This window comes from Copadichromis virginalis, linkage group LG14 (assembly GCF_057382275.1).
Source record: "Copadichromis virginalis isolate Kocher_CV1m ecotype Utaka linkage group LG14, C_Virginalis_male_GT1.1, whole genome shotgun sequence".
Taxonomy (NCBI): domain Eukaryota; kingdom Metazoa; phylum Chordata; class Actinopteri; order Cichliformes; family Cichlidae; genus Copadichromis; species Copadichromis virginalis.
In genome coordinates this window covers 29,871,821-29,888,262 of record NC_140631.1, presented here as the reverse complement: position 1 = coordinate 29,888,262, position 16,442 = coordinate 29,871,821, and the positions used below count along the sequence as shown (strand labels likewise).

The following is a 16,442-nucleotide window of genomic DNA, read 5'->3' as shown; positions in this document are numbered from 1 at the left end:
TAATCTCTAGATCAAGCCGCTTGTGTCCAGCTTTTGTTGAGCAAGGTGAAGGACTGCTGCCAAGAAAGTAAAATAACATGTTTCCTTCCAAAACTGATTAAAGCTCTTTCATTTATTATGAACTATTTTTTATTTATAATATTTAGTCACATTTATCAATGTGGAGGGATTTATTAGTTACACAGTTTAAAGTGCTTTAGATGAGGCAAAGAAATCCTTTAAAAACAGTATTTTTCCAGTGGAGTTAGATTATCAGACAACAAAGGAATGAATGAGTTCTAATTAATTTAGCAAAAAATCTGAAATAACCTCCTAATTTTGAAAAATAAAGACACTGTTTAATTTTCTTATATAGAATGCTTATAAATAAGTAATTAAGGATTATTTTCTTTCAGGTTTTTCTAGTTTCTATAAATTATATCTGTTATTTAGTATTTAGTATTTATTTATTTATTGTCATTGTCAAGAACAATGAAATTGCGTTTGGGGCTTCCATACAACCCAAAAAAAATAAGAAAATAATAAATACCCCTTAAAACCCAAGTGTACATATTTAACCCAGTGTGACTCCAATGCAATAAGACAATCCTTAGCAATAATGTTCGTAGAAATTCAGACAAAGACCTGAGAAACATGACAAAATACAACAATGCAACCCATTCAATATTATTGTACTGTGAGATATGATATCAGATATGATAGTTATCTATTTAAGAAAGGGGGGGGGGGCAGGAGGGGGAAGAGAATAAAGATATGATGCACCAATGCAGACCAGTTCATTGCTATTAAGAAGTTGGATATGGTTATTGTCCGTGAGAGGGGGGCAGAGAGTTCAGGAGCCTCACAGCCTGTGGATACAGGCTGTTGGCCAGTCTGGATGTTCTGGCCTGTATAGACCTGTACCTTCTCCCTGAGGGCAGCAGATGGAAAAGGTGGCGCGCAGGGTGATGTTGGTCCCGCAGGATACTGTGCACCCTCCTCAGACAGCGAGTGGGGAAGATATTACTGATCTCTGGCAGACTTGTTCCAATAATTCTGCCAGCTTCTTTCACCACCCGCTGGAGTGCTTGCTGATCGGCCTTGGTGCAGCTGGGGAACCACACTAGAAATCCATACGTCAGAACGCTGCTGATGGCACAGTTGTAGAAGTTCAACATCAGAGATCTGGGAATGTGTGCGCTCCGCAGTCTCCTCAGGTAGTAGAGGCGCTGTTGGGCCTTCCGTACAACTGAGGTGATATGGTTGCCCCAGGACAGGTCCTCGGTCACAGTTACCCCCAAGAATTTAAAACTGCTCACCCTCTCCACCGCCTCACTGCCAATGAAGAGAGGCAGATGGTTGTTATGGCCCCTCTTCCGGAAATCTACAATGATCTCCTTGGTCTTTTTGGTGTTTAAGACCAAGTTATTGTCGTGGCACCATGACTCTAGTTGTTGCACCTCTGTCCTATAGTTTGTCTCATCATTGTTGGATATAAGTCCGAGCACTGTGGTGTCATCTGCAAACTTAACAATGAGATTGGACGCGCAGGAGGAAATACAGTCATGGGTGAAGAGAGTGTATAGCAGAGGGCTCAGAACACACCCCTGAGGGGCACCGGTGTTGACCACAAGGGTGGAAGAGGTGTTCTTACCCACTCTGACACTCTGTCTACGGTTAGTGAGGAAGTCCACAATCCAGTTGCACAGAGAGGAGTTAAGTCCCAGTTGGTGGAGTTTGGGACGGAGTTTGTATGGCCGGATGGTATTAAAAGCCGAGCTGTAGTCTACAAAGAGGAGCCGTGCATAGGTGTTCCTGTGTTCCAAGTGCTTCAGTAATGTGTGCAGCACTGTGGCGATCGCATCCTCGGTTGACCGGTTCTCCCTGTATGCAAACTGGTGCGAGTCCAGGGATGGTGGAAAAGCAGCTCTGATGTGTTTAATGACCAGTCTCTCCAGGCATTTGGCGGGAATGGGGGTGAGTGCCACAGGTCTGAAATCGTTCAGACATGTGACATTTGACTGTTTTGGGATGGGAACGATGGTTGCTGCTTTGAAACAGGATGGTACCAGTGAACAGGACAACGAGGTGTTATATATAGAGGTGAAGACGTCCGCAGCACAGTCTTTTAGCACCCGGCCCAGCACTCCATCCGGCCCGGCCGCCTTCCTGGTGTTTGCAGGAAATTGTGCAGGAATTATGGACCTGTAAACACAGTCTTATCACAGCTCTGGTATGTATTAATAACTATAGTAACATCTCATTTTTTCTTATCTCTGTTTGCAGTTTTGTGTGCCCCTCCACAGGCTGTATCAGTGGTGCAGCTCACCAACAGCACCAGTATCAGCGTGTCCTGGGAGCCGCCGCCTCATAATATTCAGAGCGGCATAATTAGAGAGTACAAGGTGAGGCCGCATTTTACTGTTTGTCTTCTTCTCTGGTGTTTATTTCTGTTGTTAAGCTCGTCAGTAAAGCAAATTGTTCTTTCGATTTGCATCTGTGTGCAGGCATTACTCAGTGTTTCCTAGGTTTGGTTGTTTAGATGCTTGTGAAAAACACAGATTTTAATGAACAATTAGTAATTAGTCATTGCCTTTTATGTGTTGCCAGTACTTGCGATGCTGCTCGGTTTTGTGTCATCAGATTCTCGGCTGAACAGTCACCATCCCTCTCATCTGTTAGCTCTGTGAAAAAAAACAGAGTTCTCATTATCTGTCTCTTAGAATGAGCGCAACACTGATTACTAATCATCAGGCTGCTTATGCAGAGCGTGGAAAAAAACATCAAAATAGAACATGGAGTACTATTGTTTTGATTCCCTCTCGCTGTCTTGTGTCTACACGTAGACAGTTATGAGTCTGATCATGAGAATCCATATTCTTCTGAATGTGTGATGGATCATCAGCCAAAGGCAGGGATCATATTTAATCCCCTTAAATATTTCAATTTCTCAGAAATACACCCAATATTTTGTTCAAGCCCTCAAAGGCTGACGTAAGAAAATATTGCACAGTATTACCTGACACATTTTCATTGTAACTCCCAGTGTATTCATCACAAATGCTCTATAGGAGATTTAGAATAAATAAAAGGTTTACTCAGTGTTGATGAATGTGGACAGGTGTGGGGATTATGGCAGAGGTGGTGCGAAGTCTTGGAAGGGAAGATTTTACATACTAAGCACTCCTTGTACCTGTTGCTTATATCCTATGGATAGTAGTCTTGTACCATTGTAGAGCAACTTTCATGTGCGAGTTGCCTAAATTGTGAGGACCTTAAACTTTGGTGTCACACAGGTCTGGTGTCTGGGCAGCGGCGTTGAGCAGGAGAACCAAATAAACCGAACCGTGGATGGAGCAGTCCTGTCCATCCTGCTGACGGGCCTGCTGCCTGAAGTCCGTTACACCGTGATGGTGGCTGCTGTCACCAGCCTGGGTGTGGGCGCTCAGAGTCCGCCTGTCAGCCTGCTTCTCAGTGAGTCAGTCAAACTGTTACAGTTACTACACACGCCGAAATATGCCAAGACGCACTCTGCAAGCTGACTTTACCACATGTAAAATGTGTATGTGGAGAGTTGACTGCGCTCTCCACCAGAGCAACAGATTTTAAGCCCTATGGGAGTGTCCGACAAGAGGGTCATGGACCCCCTATTGATCCTCTACCTAATCACACGAGCCAAGGTGTTAAAACAGGTGTGGGTCACAGACAGCCAAGGTTTCGGGTGAATCCACTGTGAAACCTGGCCCCACCCTATTTCCTGAGGTCAAATGGCCCAGGATGTGAGTGGGCGTTAAGGCATCTGGGAAAGGATCTCAAAACTGGATTATAGATGGCAGACTAATTATATATGGCTAAGATAAACTGCTTGTAAGTTGTAACTTTCCACCTGTTGTTCCTTTGGGGCGTCTCCGGCACATCTCCTAATGCGTGTCTGTGCAGGCAGGAAGTATGTCCACAAATAAAATCAATATAACTTCCTTCACGTTTAACCAGTTTTCAAGTGCTTTAATGCCCCAATTTGATCCTAATCCCCTCGACTGTGCTGGCCCATTAAAAGAAGAATTTACTCAGTTTACTATTTAATCACCCTGAATGATATGTGAGGAAACAAAACCATTTAAAAAGCTTGTTTTTTTTCTACTCTGAAGTGACTGACAGCTCTCTGCTTTGGCTGTGTATCATGTGGCTCCATTAACTGGATCGCTTCTCTTTCAGCTCCCCCGCTTGAGAAGACTTCAACGACCGTGACTAAGGGCGATGACCTCAGCATAGCAGAGCAGATCACAAGCGTCATCCGCCAGCCAGCCTTCATCGCTGGGCTGGGTGTGGCTGCGTGGTTGGTGCTGATGGGCTTCAGCGGGTGGCTATACTGTCGCCACCGAAGGAGGAAGCAGCTGGGACACTATACCACATCCTTCGCATACACCCCAGCAGGTGAGGGGGGGAGGAGGGATTAACTATGACTTACTTACCTGCTTTAGGTAGAGAAAAAAAAGTAAAAAGCAGGAGAGGTTATCGTCACAGGACTCGAGATGATTTGATGAACCCTGTCACAGACGACTCATTATGTAACGGAGACATAAAAGAGAAAAAAAGACGCAAACCATCAGATTTTGTTTTCATCCAATGACAGTGACAAAGTTCTTAATAGACCTCCGGGGATATCTGGAGCAGTGATGAATGTTTTCAATTTTAGTTTGTACTTTGCAAAGCGATGCCTGCACTTTAATCGCATATTCAGTTAATTAAAATATATTTATTCCCACTGGGTAGTCTTCATGGCAGGAGCAAAGGGAAAAAAAGAAAAAAAAAACCCTCAAGAGACACTCTGAAGCATATGTAAAAAGCTCAGCGCACACTTTACTTGATGCCCTTTGGCTCAGAAGCACACAGCACATCAGTTCTCAGTTCTTGTCTGACTTTGAGATGTATTTGCTCAATAATGGCTCAAGGCCTTAGGAGCAAATATGCAATTTAATTTTCGCATTAATATTTCATAATGTTGCATGTATGTCTTTCACTTTATGGTATGGATTTCTTTATTTAATTAAAAATGGATTTTAACCATCCCTAACTCCAGATACAGCAGCAGAAAAATGACATCTGCATTTTTATGTATTGCAGGCATACGCTATATAGATCTGCTGTGTTCCTCTTGGTGTATGTAGGTCAACAGTGCACCCTCATAAAATATCAATTCAAATCTGCTTTCTTAAACCCCCGTGTGGGATAAACTGTTTATTTGGTTATGGAGCATGATAATTCGGTCCAAAACATCTTTATCTTTCAGTGGCTCTTTGGGAAAAAAGGGGCTTAAAGCAAAAGCTTTATCTTCTTTGCTGTTTTCCAAATTTATAACTTTGCTCTTTTTTCCTCTTGCAGTTGGCTTCGCTCACAGTGAGGGATCAGGAATCATTAATGGAGGGTAAACTCTACGTTATGATTTGATTCATCAGATGATTAGTGTCACTGTGTGTTTCATAGAAGCAGTATTGATATAATCTCATCTTTCTTCCCAGGCCTGGCTTGTTGGGATCAAATATGGGCAACTACCCCTGGCTGGCAGACTCTTGGCCCACTCCAAACCTCACTCACAACAGCAAAGACTCGGTCAACTGCTGCTCTGGCAAACTGGATTCAGAGAGATATTACAACAGTAAGAGCTCTCTGATGTGAAATGCTAGAGTGCTGAATAAAAGATTGTCCTTGTTAATGTAACATAGTCATTTGCTGTGCAGCTGTTGGGATCATAAACTACCCAAACCAGTCAGAGAAGCACAGCGCGGCGTCCAACGACAGTCCCATCTACAGCACCATCAACACAACGGCTGAAGACGACCTCCTGGCGTACTACGACACCTACTCGAGCACGTCCTACAACCAGGGTCCAGACCCGTACAGCAGCAACCCAATACTGTCAAATAGTGGGTTTGGAGGTCTGGAGCAGGACCTGGATCATTGGACCATAAAGTCTGGTCACTCTGGATCTGAATACGCCAAGCTTCAGTACAGCAAGAAGAGCAACGGTAAGAATTTTGTGGAAGCGGAAAAGATCTAAAAATGTATCTTTGGACAGCTTAACTGGAAATGTCTGTCTGGCTCTTTATACGCAGTCATGAGAAAAATAATTTTCTGTAGTTGTGGTTATGGCATCATTATGCTTCTTGAAAATCTGTTTAGATGGTTAATGACCATTTGAAAATCACACATTCATTTAATTTTGCGGGAAAGAAAACACCTGTTCTGTTATTCAAAATGGATCATTTGTAACCACCTTAACCTTTTTAAGATGTTTTAATTACGAGATTGCACAGTAATGAGATCTTTTCTTGGACGATATAGAACGACATGATTACACGGGAAGGTCTGCATTCATCTTTTTTCATTTTCTGAACGCACTGCAGTTCCATAGTAATAAGTTAACTTCATAAAACTGTGTAGACTTGTGATTACGTGTAACAATCTGAGACGTTGCTTGTGTAATTACATTTATTAGAGCACTGCAACCTTAAAAAGGAAATATTAGTGAGCTGCCTTTTTTTTCTGTAGCTTGACATTGGCCAATAGTGCTTTGTTTTATAGATAGTTTATATGGCTGCCATAGTGCAATGTTTTCATCTCTTTTCTTATATGCAAGTGTTGTAACCACCTACAACACGTATACTTCCACCCACATGTGAAAGCTTGGGCAGCTTCATTAACTCACATATGATATATACAGGGAGTGCAGAATTATTAGGCAAATGAGTATTTTGTCCACATCATCCTCTTCATGCATGTTGTCTTACTCCAAGCTGTATAGGCTCGAAAGCCTACTACCAATTAAGCATATTAGGTGATGTGCATCTCTGTAATGAGAAGGGGTGTGGTCTAATGACATCAACACCCTATATCAGGTGTGCATAATTATTAGGCAACGTCCTTTCCTTTGGCAAAATGGGTCAAAAGAAGGACTTGACAGGCTCAGAAAAGTCAAAAATAGTGAGATATCTTGCAGAGGGATGCAGCAGTCTCAAAATTGCAAAGCTTCTGAAGCGTGATCATCGAACAATCAAGCGTTTCATTCAAAATAGTCAACAGGGTCGCAAGAAGCGTGTGGAAAAACCAAGGCGCAAAATAACTGCCCATGAACTGAGAAAAGTCAAGCGTGCAGCTGCCAAGATGCCACTTGCCACCAGTTTGGCCATATTTCAGAGCTGCAACATCACTGGAGTGCCCAAAAGCACAAGGTGTGCAATACTCAGAGACATGGCCAAGGTAAGAAAGGCTGAAAGACGACCACCACTGAACAAGACACACAAGCTGAAACGTCAAGACTGGGCCAAGAAATATCTCAAGACTGATTTTTCTAAGGTTTTATGGACTGATGAAATGAGAGTGAGTCTTGATGGGCCAGATGGATGGGCCCGTGGCTGGATTGGTAAAGGGCAGAGAGCTCCAGTCCGACTCAGACGCCAGCAAGGTGGAGGTGGAGTACTGGTTTGGGCTGGTATCATCAAAGATGAGCTTGTGGGGCCTTTTCGGGTTGAGGATGGAGTCAAGCTCAACTCCCAGTCCTACTGCCAGTTTCTGGAAGACACCTTCTTCAAGCAGTGGTACAGGAAGAAGTCTGCATCCTTCAAGAAAAACATGATTTTCATGCAGGACAATGCTCCATCACACGCGTCCAAGTACTCCACAGCGTGGCTGGCAAGAAAGGGTATAAAAGAAGAAAAACTAATGACATGGCCTCCTTGTTCACCTGATCTGAACCCCATTGAGAACCTGTGGTCCATCATCAAATGTGAGATTTACAAGGAGGGAAAACAGTACACCTCTCTGAACAGTGTCTGGGAGGCTGTGGTTGCTGCTGCACGCAATGTTGATGGTGAACAGATCAAAACACTGACAGAATCCATGGATGGCAGGCTTTTGAGTGTCCTTGCAGAGAAAGGTGGCTATATTGGTCGCTGATTTGTTTTTGTTTTGTTTTTGAATGTCAGAAATGTATATTTGTGAATGTGGAGATGTTATATTGGTTTCACTGGTAAAAATAAATAATTGAAATGGGTATATATTTGTTTTTTGTTAAGTTGCCTAATAATTATGCACAGTAATAGTCACCTGCACACACAGATATCCCCCTAAAATAGCTCAAACTTAAAACAAACTAAAAACTACTTCCAAAAACATTCAGCTTTGATATTAATCATGGTTATTATTGGTTGTTATTCAATAATAAAATTATTCCTCAAAAATACAACTTGCCTAATAATTCTGCACTCCCTGTACTTAAATGCCCTTTTATATCCAATATCCTGGGCTTTGAATTGGCTTATTGAAAGGTGCTTTATGAATAAGCCTGCCATGCTCTGAAACTTTGAAACATACTGTGTGAATGGAAAGGTATGCGGAGGTTAAGTGCTTCATTCCTTTTGATATCCAGTGATTCTACAGAAGCTTAAGGTGCCCTTGAAGATATAAAATGGTCAGTAAAAGGAAAATTCTTTGAGGCGCTAACAGCTGTGGACACAGAAAGGACGTATTTAAAAACCTTTACTTAGCAAGCAGTTTGAGCTTTAGTGTGGAAACGAGTAACACAACGATTATGGCTCACACATTGTTTGGGGTTTCTTTTAGACAAACTGGTAAAGCAGAGGTCTACTGGGACATCATCCAAGTCAGGTCCTCTCACCTGGGTGGATGTCTTGTCTCTACCTCTTCCCACCAATAAAGATGGACACCATACAAAAACACACAAAGAAGATGAGCAGCACAGGTGAGACAAGTCACTGCACTGTTAAATGTCAGGTTGTTGTTAAGGCCACTTCTTTACCCCCCTCCAAGAACAGTGGCATTTATTTTTGTGTGATCAGTCAGTTTATTTTTAGCATGGAGGCCTCTGCCTTCACCTATATGACAGAGGCAGTTAAGGCAGATGGATATCAAAACTGCCCTAGAACTGTGCTGTGACTGCCAAGCAAAACTTGAGTGAAGTTTGGAGTCTGGGGAGTTTTCACATTAACAGCTGTGTCTGCGGGCAGTGAGTAGATCGTGCTTTGGGGCTGCAGAAGGGAGCGTCCACTCTAACTAGTTCTGACAGATTAGATTGCGGACATATCGGAGGGCTGGTCTGACTGTGCCGTGTCTTTCCTAACGACATTAGCCACCATCTGACAGGGTGGATTAGTACTTTGCCTTTTCAATGACACATCGTTCATTAAATTAGCCCTGACGGCATTGAAGTGACAACAGAAATTATGGAGGTGGCTCTGGTCTTCGGGAATGCTACACTGGTTCCCTTTTCCCACAAGGACTTGAAATTAGGTTATTATTTTTTTAATATATATTATTATTGAAGGGTCTTTAAGTTGCAGTATAAAGCGCCTTGAGGTGACTGTTGTTGTGATTTGGTGCTATATAAATAAAACTGAATTGATTTGAATATTTTTTATATATATAGTGGTGTTAGTGGTATTTCTGTGCACAGTTATTGGAAGTATCTCAACACCAGATGTTTGTTTTGACATGTTACAAGCTTGTGTGATCTAGCAGCTTGACATTTGTGTGTTTTAGTTTGCAGATTATCACAAAATCCTCATAGACGGAAAAATCAACAAGTAAACGCACGCATCTGTAGTAGCTGTAAGCGCAAAACACTAATTATATGTTTAAAGTCTAAAATCTTGGCTCATTTCAGCTTCTTTTCTCAACATGCTGGTCTGTGAAGCCTCTGCTATGAGGAAAAAAGTAAACAGTGAATTTAAAAAAAAATGTTGTTTTCCATAATTTGTTCAGTTTCTAACGATCCCACTTCAACAAAAGTAAGGCTGGCATTAAGTTCTAAATGAGCTGATATTTTACTTATAAGTTCAAACATACTGAATGTTTGAACTTAGTTGTCTGTGTGAATAAAATGCAGGTTCATGGGAGTAAAAAAACATTACATTGCTTTTGTTTTTCTGTCGCCACAGCAGGTAGCTTTACATCTCTGATTGTTTAATACTGTGCGGTACTTTGTAAAAGTCTTGAGTCACCCTTCCTTTCTAAAGTGCTGGCTTTCTGGAGGGTTTTCAAAGGTTTTTGGTTTTTTACTGTGGCATGTTTCAGACTACTCCTTGTACCTGACCACTTTCAAAGCAACGTTTTTTGGTTGCTTGGTGCTTGCCACAACTCAAACGAGAACTTGAATGGACTAATGAACCCAAAGAAGAGAGGCACAACAGTGAGTGTCTACAGCCATCTTTAAAACATGGTGGACACTCTGTCATGGGTTGGAGCATTCCAGCCAGTGGTGTTGGAGATATTGTCAAAATTGATGGAATTATGAACACAGAAAATTATCATCAGCCTTTTATCAACCATCTAATACCATCCTGGCAAATTATAAAGAGATAAAGGGTGGCTCAAGACTTTTGCACAAAACCGTATGATACTTAAAATATTCAGTAAAACATGATTAGTTTAAACTGATGACACGGATTGGTGGTTAGTTCAGCCATTCACTAACATCTGGACTGTTGTTTATAAGCTAGTTTTTATATGTGGTAATTTCCTCAAAGATGCACACTCACTGCCTTCTCTTGTCCCTTAGCTCTGAGGAGGAGGACGATGACTGGTGTCCTCCTCTGCCAGCCAGAACCTACCTGATGGACACTTCCAGGGAGGAACTCCCCAGCCTGCCCTCTAAACCAGATGAGCTGTCCTACACTGCAACTTTGACATCTCCCCACCAGCAAGATGCATCCAAGCCTAATGACAGTCCACGGCTGCAGCATTTTGACCTCTTGGCACGTCACCACTTGGTCTCCCAGTCTAACCCTGATCTGTTTACCAACATGAAGGCCCAGGATGGCAGTGAGGTATACCGCACTAGCCAGTGGGTAGATGATTTCAAGGGGGAAAGCCTTGGTAAAGGTCAGTTTGAATTCAGCTTAATGCTTCACAGCATCCACACACAACCACATAGTGTCATGTATAATTTAGTTTATGATGTAACTAAACGGAGAGAATTTGTACACGAAAATCATGTTGCATTTATTCAGAGTGGCGCTCAGCGTTTCTTAGTTTTCCCTGTTCGTGTTCCTGAGGATGACATCAGTGTTCTTTCCCGTCAGGACAATTTCCTGTTACAGCTGCAGAGTCGAGCCCCACAGCCCCGGCGCACAGATCCAAGAGTAAGAAGAAAACGCCCAAGGATGGACCAAACAAGAGAGATCTGCAGAGTGAAGCAGGTATGATGTGCTCCACCGCATGCTTCTAATTTCTGTTTTAGGCTGAATGAGGCATATTAACCACTCTGGCAGCTTGGCTCTCTGGAGTGCTCTGTTAGAGTGTTCGGTCACCAATTAAGACTGTGTATAAAAATGATTGTAGCCTCCAGATCTGAAAAGAGAAGCCAGTGAGGAAGTGGCTCAAATGTGAATTCTTTCTAGTGGCCAGCAGGGGGCGAGTCTCACAGGTTCAAAAAGAAGTCTGATTTTAGAGAACGGAAGTTGGTAACCTGTGGTTTACGAGCCTCATGCGGCTCTTTAGCCCTTCAGCTGCTGTTCCCACAAGCTTTGAAAAATAATTATGTAAAAAAAAAATTAATTTGGGGCTAAAATGGCTCTTTTGGCTCTTTTGCTGCTGAAGGTTGACGAGCTATATAGAAGTCCAAAGAACAGGGTACACTTAATTTATGGCCTCTGTATACATCTTTCTAAAGAGTTTATAGTCTTTAATGCAACGTGATGCCTTTGCCTACTGAACTTCAGCCTTTCAAATGTAAGTTCACAAATCAATTTGTGATGTTTTGTAGTTAACTGACTTAAATATCTCAACAGCTGCTGGCTGGACTGCCAAATTGACTTTGTTTGATTTTTTCCTGACCTTCATTTTCCCCAGAGACTGGATTCTAATTGCTTTGGTGAATATAAGGCACCATAGTCTATTCAGTTTTATAAGTTATCTAACTTATCACACCTTACAGTTAATTAACAAATATCATTATGCTAATATACTGCTTTAAGACTTTCAATACCTCGAACATTATACTTGGCGACCCCTCGGAAGGTCATCATTATTATTGTGAGCATAACAGCATTCTGGTGTTAGCACTTATCCCAGTAAAGCACCCCAGAGTGGCTAGCATGGCAGCAGACTTCATAATCAAGTGCAAGAATTCACTTTGGATTATTTCTGTTCTTTCTGATATTTGTAAATGTTTAGTAAAGCTTATTTATAAAGTAGTAACTTTTTGGCAAATATGATCGTTAATTTACTCCCTGAGAGTTTTAAATAATGCATTCTCTTCTGTGAATTTGGCTAATAGCACCATGTAAAATCGCCATTTGTAGTTAACTAATTTAACAAACAAGATATAATCAGTTAGCCTTAGAGGCACTGCTGCTGCTGCTTTAGAGCAGCACTAAGTTAACCATTCCCTACTGTTTCCAGTCTTTGTGCAAAGATTACTGTGTGCACTACTATGTTTAGCTTCATATATAATAAACAGACAGTGGTATCCTCTCATCTAACTCTTGGCAAGAAAGCAATTAAGCGTCTTTTCCCCAAAATGTCAAACTATTTCTTTAAAGTCAAAATACTCTGTTTATTTATTTTTTTAATCATCAATTATCAATCATGCGCAGAGCTCCCCCCTCCACCGGCTCCTCTCCGCACAGATGACTCCCTGCAGCTCTTGGCTGATGTGTTGAGCCGCAGTCGAGCAGACAAAGAGGGGAGTGACTCACCCACTCTACAGAAGAGGAGAGGATCTACAAAGTGGTTATCGCAGGGTAAGCACATAATGCAGCATCCTGGAGCATCATTCAGCAAAAAGATAAAAGAGCAACATCTGTCTTTGCATCGCATGCCGCCTAGCTTCAACAGCTGGACCTCAACTGATATGTATTAATGTTATTGTGATGCTCCATGCAAATCCCTTTGGGCTGAGAAAGAAACAACTGCCACCGAATGTTTGCACACTTATCATCCCATAGTCAAGCAGCCTTGCTTTTAGTAGCAGGGGGTCTATTTGCACTGTGCTCCATCACTCTGGGTTTAACCTATATAAATACAGCTGTGACTTTGAGTTATCTGTTTGTCATCTGCAGATGAGAATGTAATCCCGTACGGACAGTCAAGCATCGTGCCCAACGTCCAGACGTCAAACTACGGGTCCCTTGGTGGAGGAGTGTTTCAGCAACCATCTAGTGCTGGTCTTAGGAGAAATGAGGTACACTGGGGCTGAAACCACTGAACAGACATAGCCTTTATAATGTGGTGCACAGTCCGTTCAACAGCAACCTGAGGGCAGGCTGAGACAGTGAATGGCAAAAGTTTACTGCAGGTTTTAGAGGAGAGATACAAATAGTTATCTAAAACTCAAAAAAGTACTGCAGTTTCTCAGGAAAATCTCTGAATCCAAAGTAGAAGTATATATCTATAAATGTGGTGATTTTTAAACAACCTAAAAAAGACCTACAGACAGGTGAATAGATACAGTTGAAATAATTCTATGCTTTACCAATGAGTATGCAACGCACTCATTCCCTGAAATCTGTCTTTTTCTAATTAAAGTCGCTATCTTTAGGCTTAAAAGTTTAGCCTGTTTGTTGTTTGCTCAGTCACAGCCCTAGAGACTGCGTGACTGAGCTCTGACAGCCACAGGTCACTAGGGAAAAAACCTCTCTGTGATTGCTCCCGTAGTTTGCATAGCTAACTAACTGTGAACAGCATGACACAAACTAAAAATGCAGAATGTTTGCCTTCAAAGTTACAGTTGCACTTTTTTTTAAAACATCGTGGTTGCATAGACAGAATAAAAGATGGATGTGGCTCCAGTGATGTCAGCCTTGAGATTATCGTTTTTACCGATGTGACAAAGAGGAGTAGTCTGGCTGTGAAACTGCTTGCTCATTGGGTCAAACACAAGTTTCTTTCCAGTTTCACTGCCACTCAGTGTGCAGACGTGTGACTGTCTGCTAGCTACTAAAGAAATTACAAGAAGGTTTTTGGTTGCGGCTAATTTCACTTTGTGACTGCCAGCAATCACTGGCCAACAGAAATGAATCAGGGGACACACATTTTTCCCAAACGACCAAGAGGTTTGCCAACTGGTCTCTAGTCCTGTGTGAGTGAGGCCTTAATTGTAAGGAGTGTGGTGAAGTTGAAGTGCCCAAATATAATCCTCTTACTTTCTAGCCATCCCCCTGCCTGGTATGTCCACAATCACTTTTCAAATCTCATTTTCGGAGCATGATTTGGTGCCTGTTATTGAGATATGATTCAATATATCTGGTGTATATTTTTTTTTTCAGAGTCTTTGGGAATAAAATGTAATATAGTTGGGAACATTTAAGAAATACATCTAAAAAAACCACAATGTCATCTGAGTTATTGTTTTTGGGATTCCTCAAAGTATATTAATTTTAGCAATTTGTCTTTTTTAAACAGTTTTTTAAAGAATGAGCAGTTTTCATGCACTACCCACTAAACAACTGCAGATAAAATATCATATATAGCCTCAGCTTTCAAAAAGATCATTCAATCATTCAGGCTCGTGCTTGTTGTAAACTGTATTTAAATGATGCTGATCTGTGCAGTCATACACTGTTGTCCCATTAATCTTTGTTGTGTCTTTTCTTTCCAGAATCTCATGTAGACAGTCGCCGATTACGCCATGTGACACCGTCCATTTTTCCTCCCTGATTTCCCGTCTTTGCGAACCATCAATCTGTTGTCATGGTATCTGCTGAAAAACTGAAGACAAAAGGGAACGTGTCGAGGCTTGCCATCTGCCTTTTCACAAACTATTTCTATTTTTTTTTTTTTTAATCTTATTTTATTGGTTTAATCTTTATTTTTTGTGATTTCCGTTACTCCTCCTCTGTGTATATAGACATCTTTCCAATTTTTTTAAAAGATATGGTTAAATATATTACAAAAATCTGCAGATCTGCGGGAAAATATTGTATTTTTAACAAATTGTGGGGGTGGGTAGGGTTGAATCCAAGTATTACATTGTTGTACAGGTGATTATTGAATGTATCTTCTGTTTACTCCTGAACCATCAAACCATACTGATGGGAGACGTCACGAGGCAGATAATGTGCTAATAACCCATCATGTCGGTGTGCGTGCGCGTGCATGTGTGTTGTGTTTGTGTGTGCTACTGTTTTTTCTGTAATCTTTGTGTGACTGTGTACCGTGGTACTCCTGTAGATCACCGGTGTGTTCATTTTTAAACCGACCAATAAAGCATTTGTTAGAAAAACGTTTCCATCTATCTCTGAGTTATACTGAATGATGGTGATCTGTGCACACTCGGCCCTCTTTATGTGCACACATCAAATCAAATCAAATCAAATCACTTTTATTGTCACATCACATGTGCAGGCACACTGGCACAGCACATGCGAGTGAAATTCTTGTGTGCGAGCCCCACAAGCAACAGAGATGTGCAAACACAACAACACAAACGAGCAAAATACAAGAATGGCCAACCTGAAACTAATAAATATATGTACAATATATAATAGTGTATGCATTTCTGGATGTGTATACTAAATATTTTCCTACGTGTGTGTGTGTGTGTGTGTGTGTGTGTGTGTGTGTGTGTGTGTGTGTGTGTATACACATTTTTACAAATTAAATAGTAAAAAAATAAAATAAAATAATAATAATAATAATAAAATATATAAAATATACAGAGTTGAATATGTGCAAAACAAGTGGCATTTATATACAGTGTGGAGTGCATAATGTTGAAGTTCCAGTAGTGAAGCTGAGGTGTCTATGACGTGTTCAGCAGTCTGATGGCCTGATGGAAAAAGCTGTCTCTCAGTCTGCTGGTACGGGACCGGATGCTGCAGAACCTCCTTCCTGATGGAAGTAGTCTGAACAGTTTATGGCTGGGGTGACTGGAGTCCTTGATGATCCTCCCCGCTTTCCTCAGGCACCGCTTCCTGTAGATGTCTTGGAGGGAGGGAAGCTCACCTCCAATTATCCGTTCAGAGCACCGCACTACTCGCTGGAGAGCTTTGCAGTTGTAGGCGGTGCTGTTGCCATACCAGGTGGTGATGCATCCAGTGAGGATGCTCTCAATGGCACAGTGATAGAAGGTCCTGAGGATGCGGGGGCTCATGCCGAATCTTTTCAGTCTCCTGAGAAAGAAGAGGCGCTGCTGCGCCTTCTTCACTGTTTTGTTTGTGTGTACTGACCACGTAAGATCTTCAGCCAGATGTACACCAAGGAACCGGAAGCTGCTCACTCTCTCCACAGCAGCGCCGTTGATGGTGATGGGGGTGTGTACTTCTCTGCACCTCCGGAAGTCCACTATCAACTCCTTTGTCTTTGCGACGTTGAGGGTGAGATGGTTGTCTTGACACCAGTGGGTCAGGGCGCTGACCTCCTCCCTGTAAGCCGTTGGTGATAAGACCCACCACTGTAGTGTCGTCCGCAAACTTCACAATGATGTTGGAGCTGTTAGTGGCTGTGCA

The 16,442-nt window shown here is 41.9% G+C and overlaps 1 protein-coding gene across 3 annotated transcripts in view; it reads left to right on the top strand.

Moving 5' to 3' along the window:
* The window catches only part of LOC146694268 (roundabout homolog 2), a 103,010-nt gene extending 87,719 nt beyond the window's left edge, over positions 1 to 15,291 (top strand). For 2 of the 3 annotated variants that reach the window (XM_085430359.1, XM_085430358.1), the window contains exons 15-26: positions 2,266 to 2,384; positions 3,276 to 3,453; positions 4,195 to 4,413; positions 5,362 to 5,404; positions 5,499 to 5,635; positions 5,718 to 6,005; positions 8,599 to 8,737; positions 10,553 to 10,875; positions 11,076 to 11,192; positions 12,591 to 12,737; positions 13,056 to 13,177; positions 14,594 to 15,289. In XM_085430359.1, the coding sequence (XP_085286485.1) occupies positions 2,266 to 2,384; positions 3,276 to 3,453; positions 4,195 to 4,413; positions 5,362 to 5,404; positions 5,499 to 5,635; positions 5,718 to 6,005; positions 8,599 to 8,737; positions 10,553 to 10,875; positions 11,076 to 11,192; positions 12,591 to 12,737; positions 13,056 to 13,177; positions 14,594 to 14,605 (1,844 nt within the window). In that variant the 3' untranslated portion in view covers positions 14,606 to 15,289. Of the gene's footprint in view, positions 1 to 2,265; positions 2,385 to 3,275; positions 3,454 to 4,194; positions 4,414 to 5,361; positions 5,405 to 5,498; positions 5,636 to 5,717; positions 6,006 to 8,598; positions 8,738 to 10,552; positions 10,876 to 11,075; positions 11,193 to 12,590; positions 12,738 to 13,055; positions 13,178 to 14,593 lie in introns of all 3 variants that reach the window. The other variant, XM_085430360.1, reaches the window with a different exon arrangement.
* Positions 15,292 to 16,442: the final 1,151 nt, after the last annotated feature.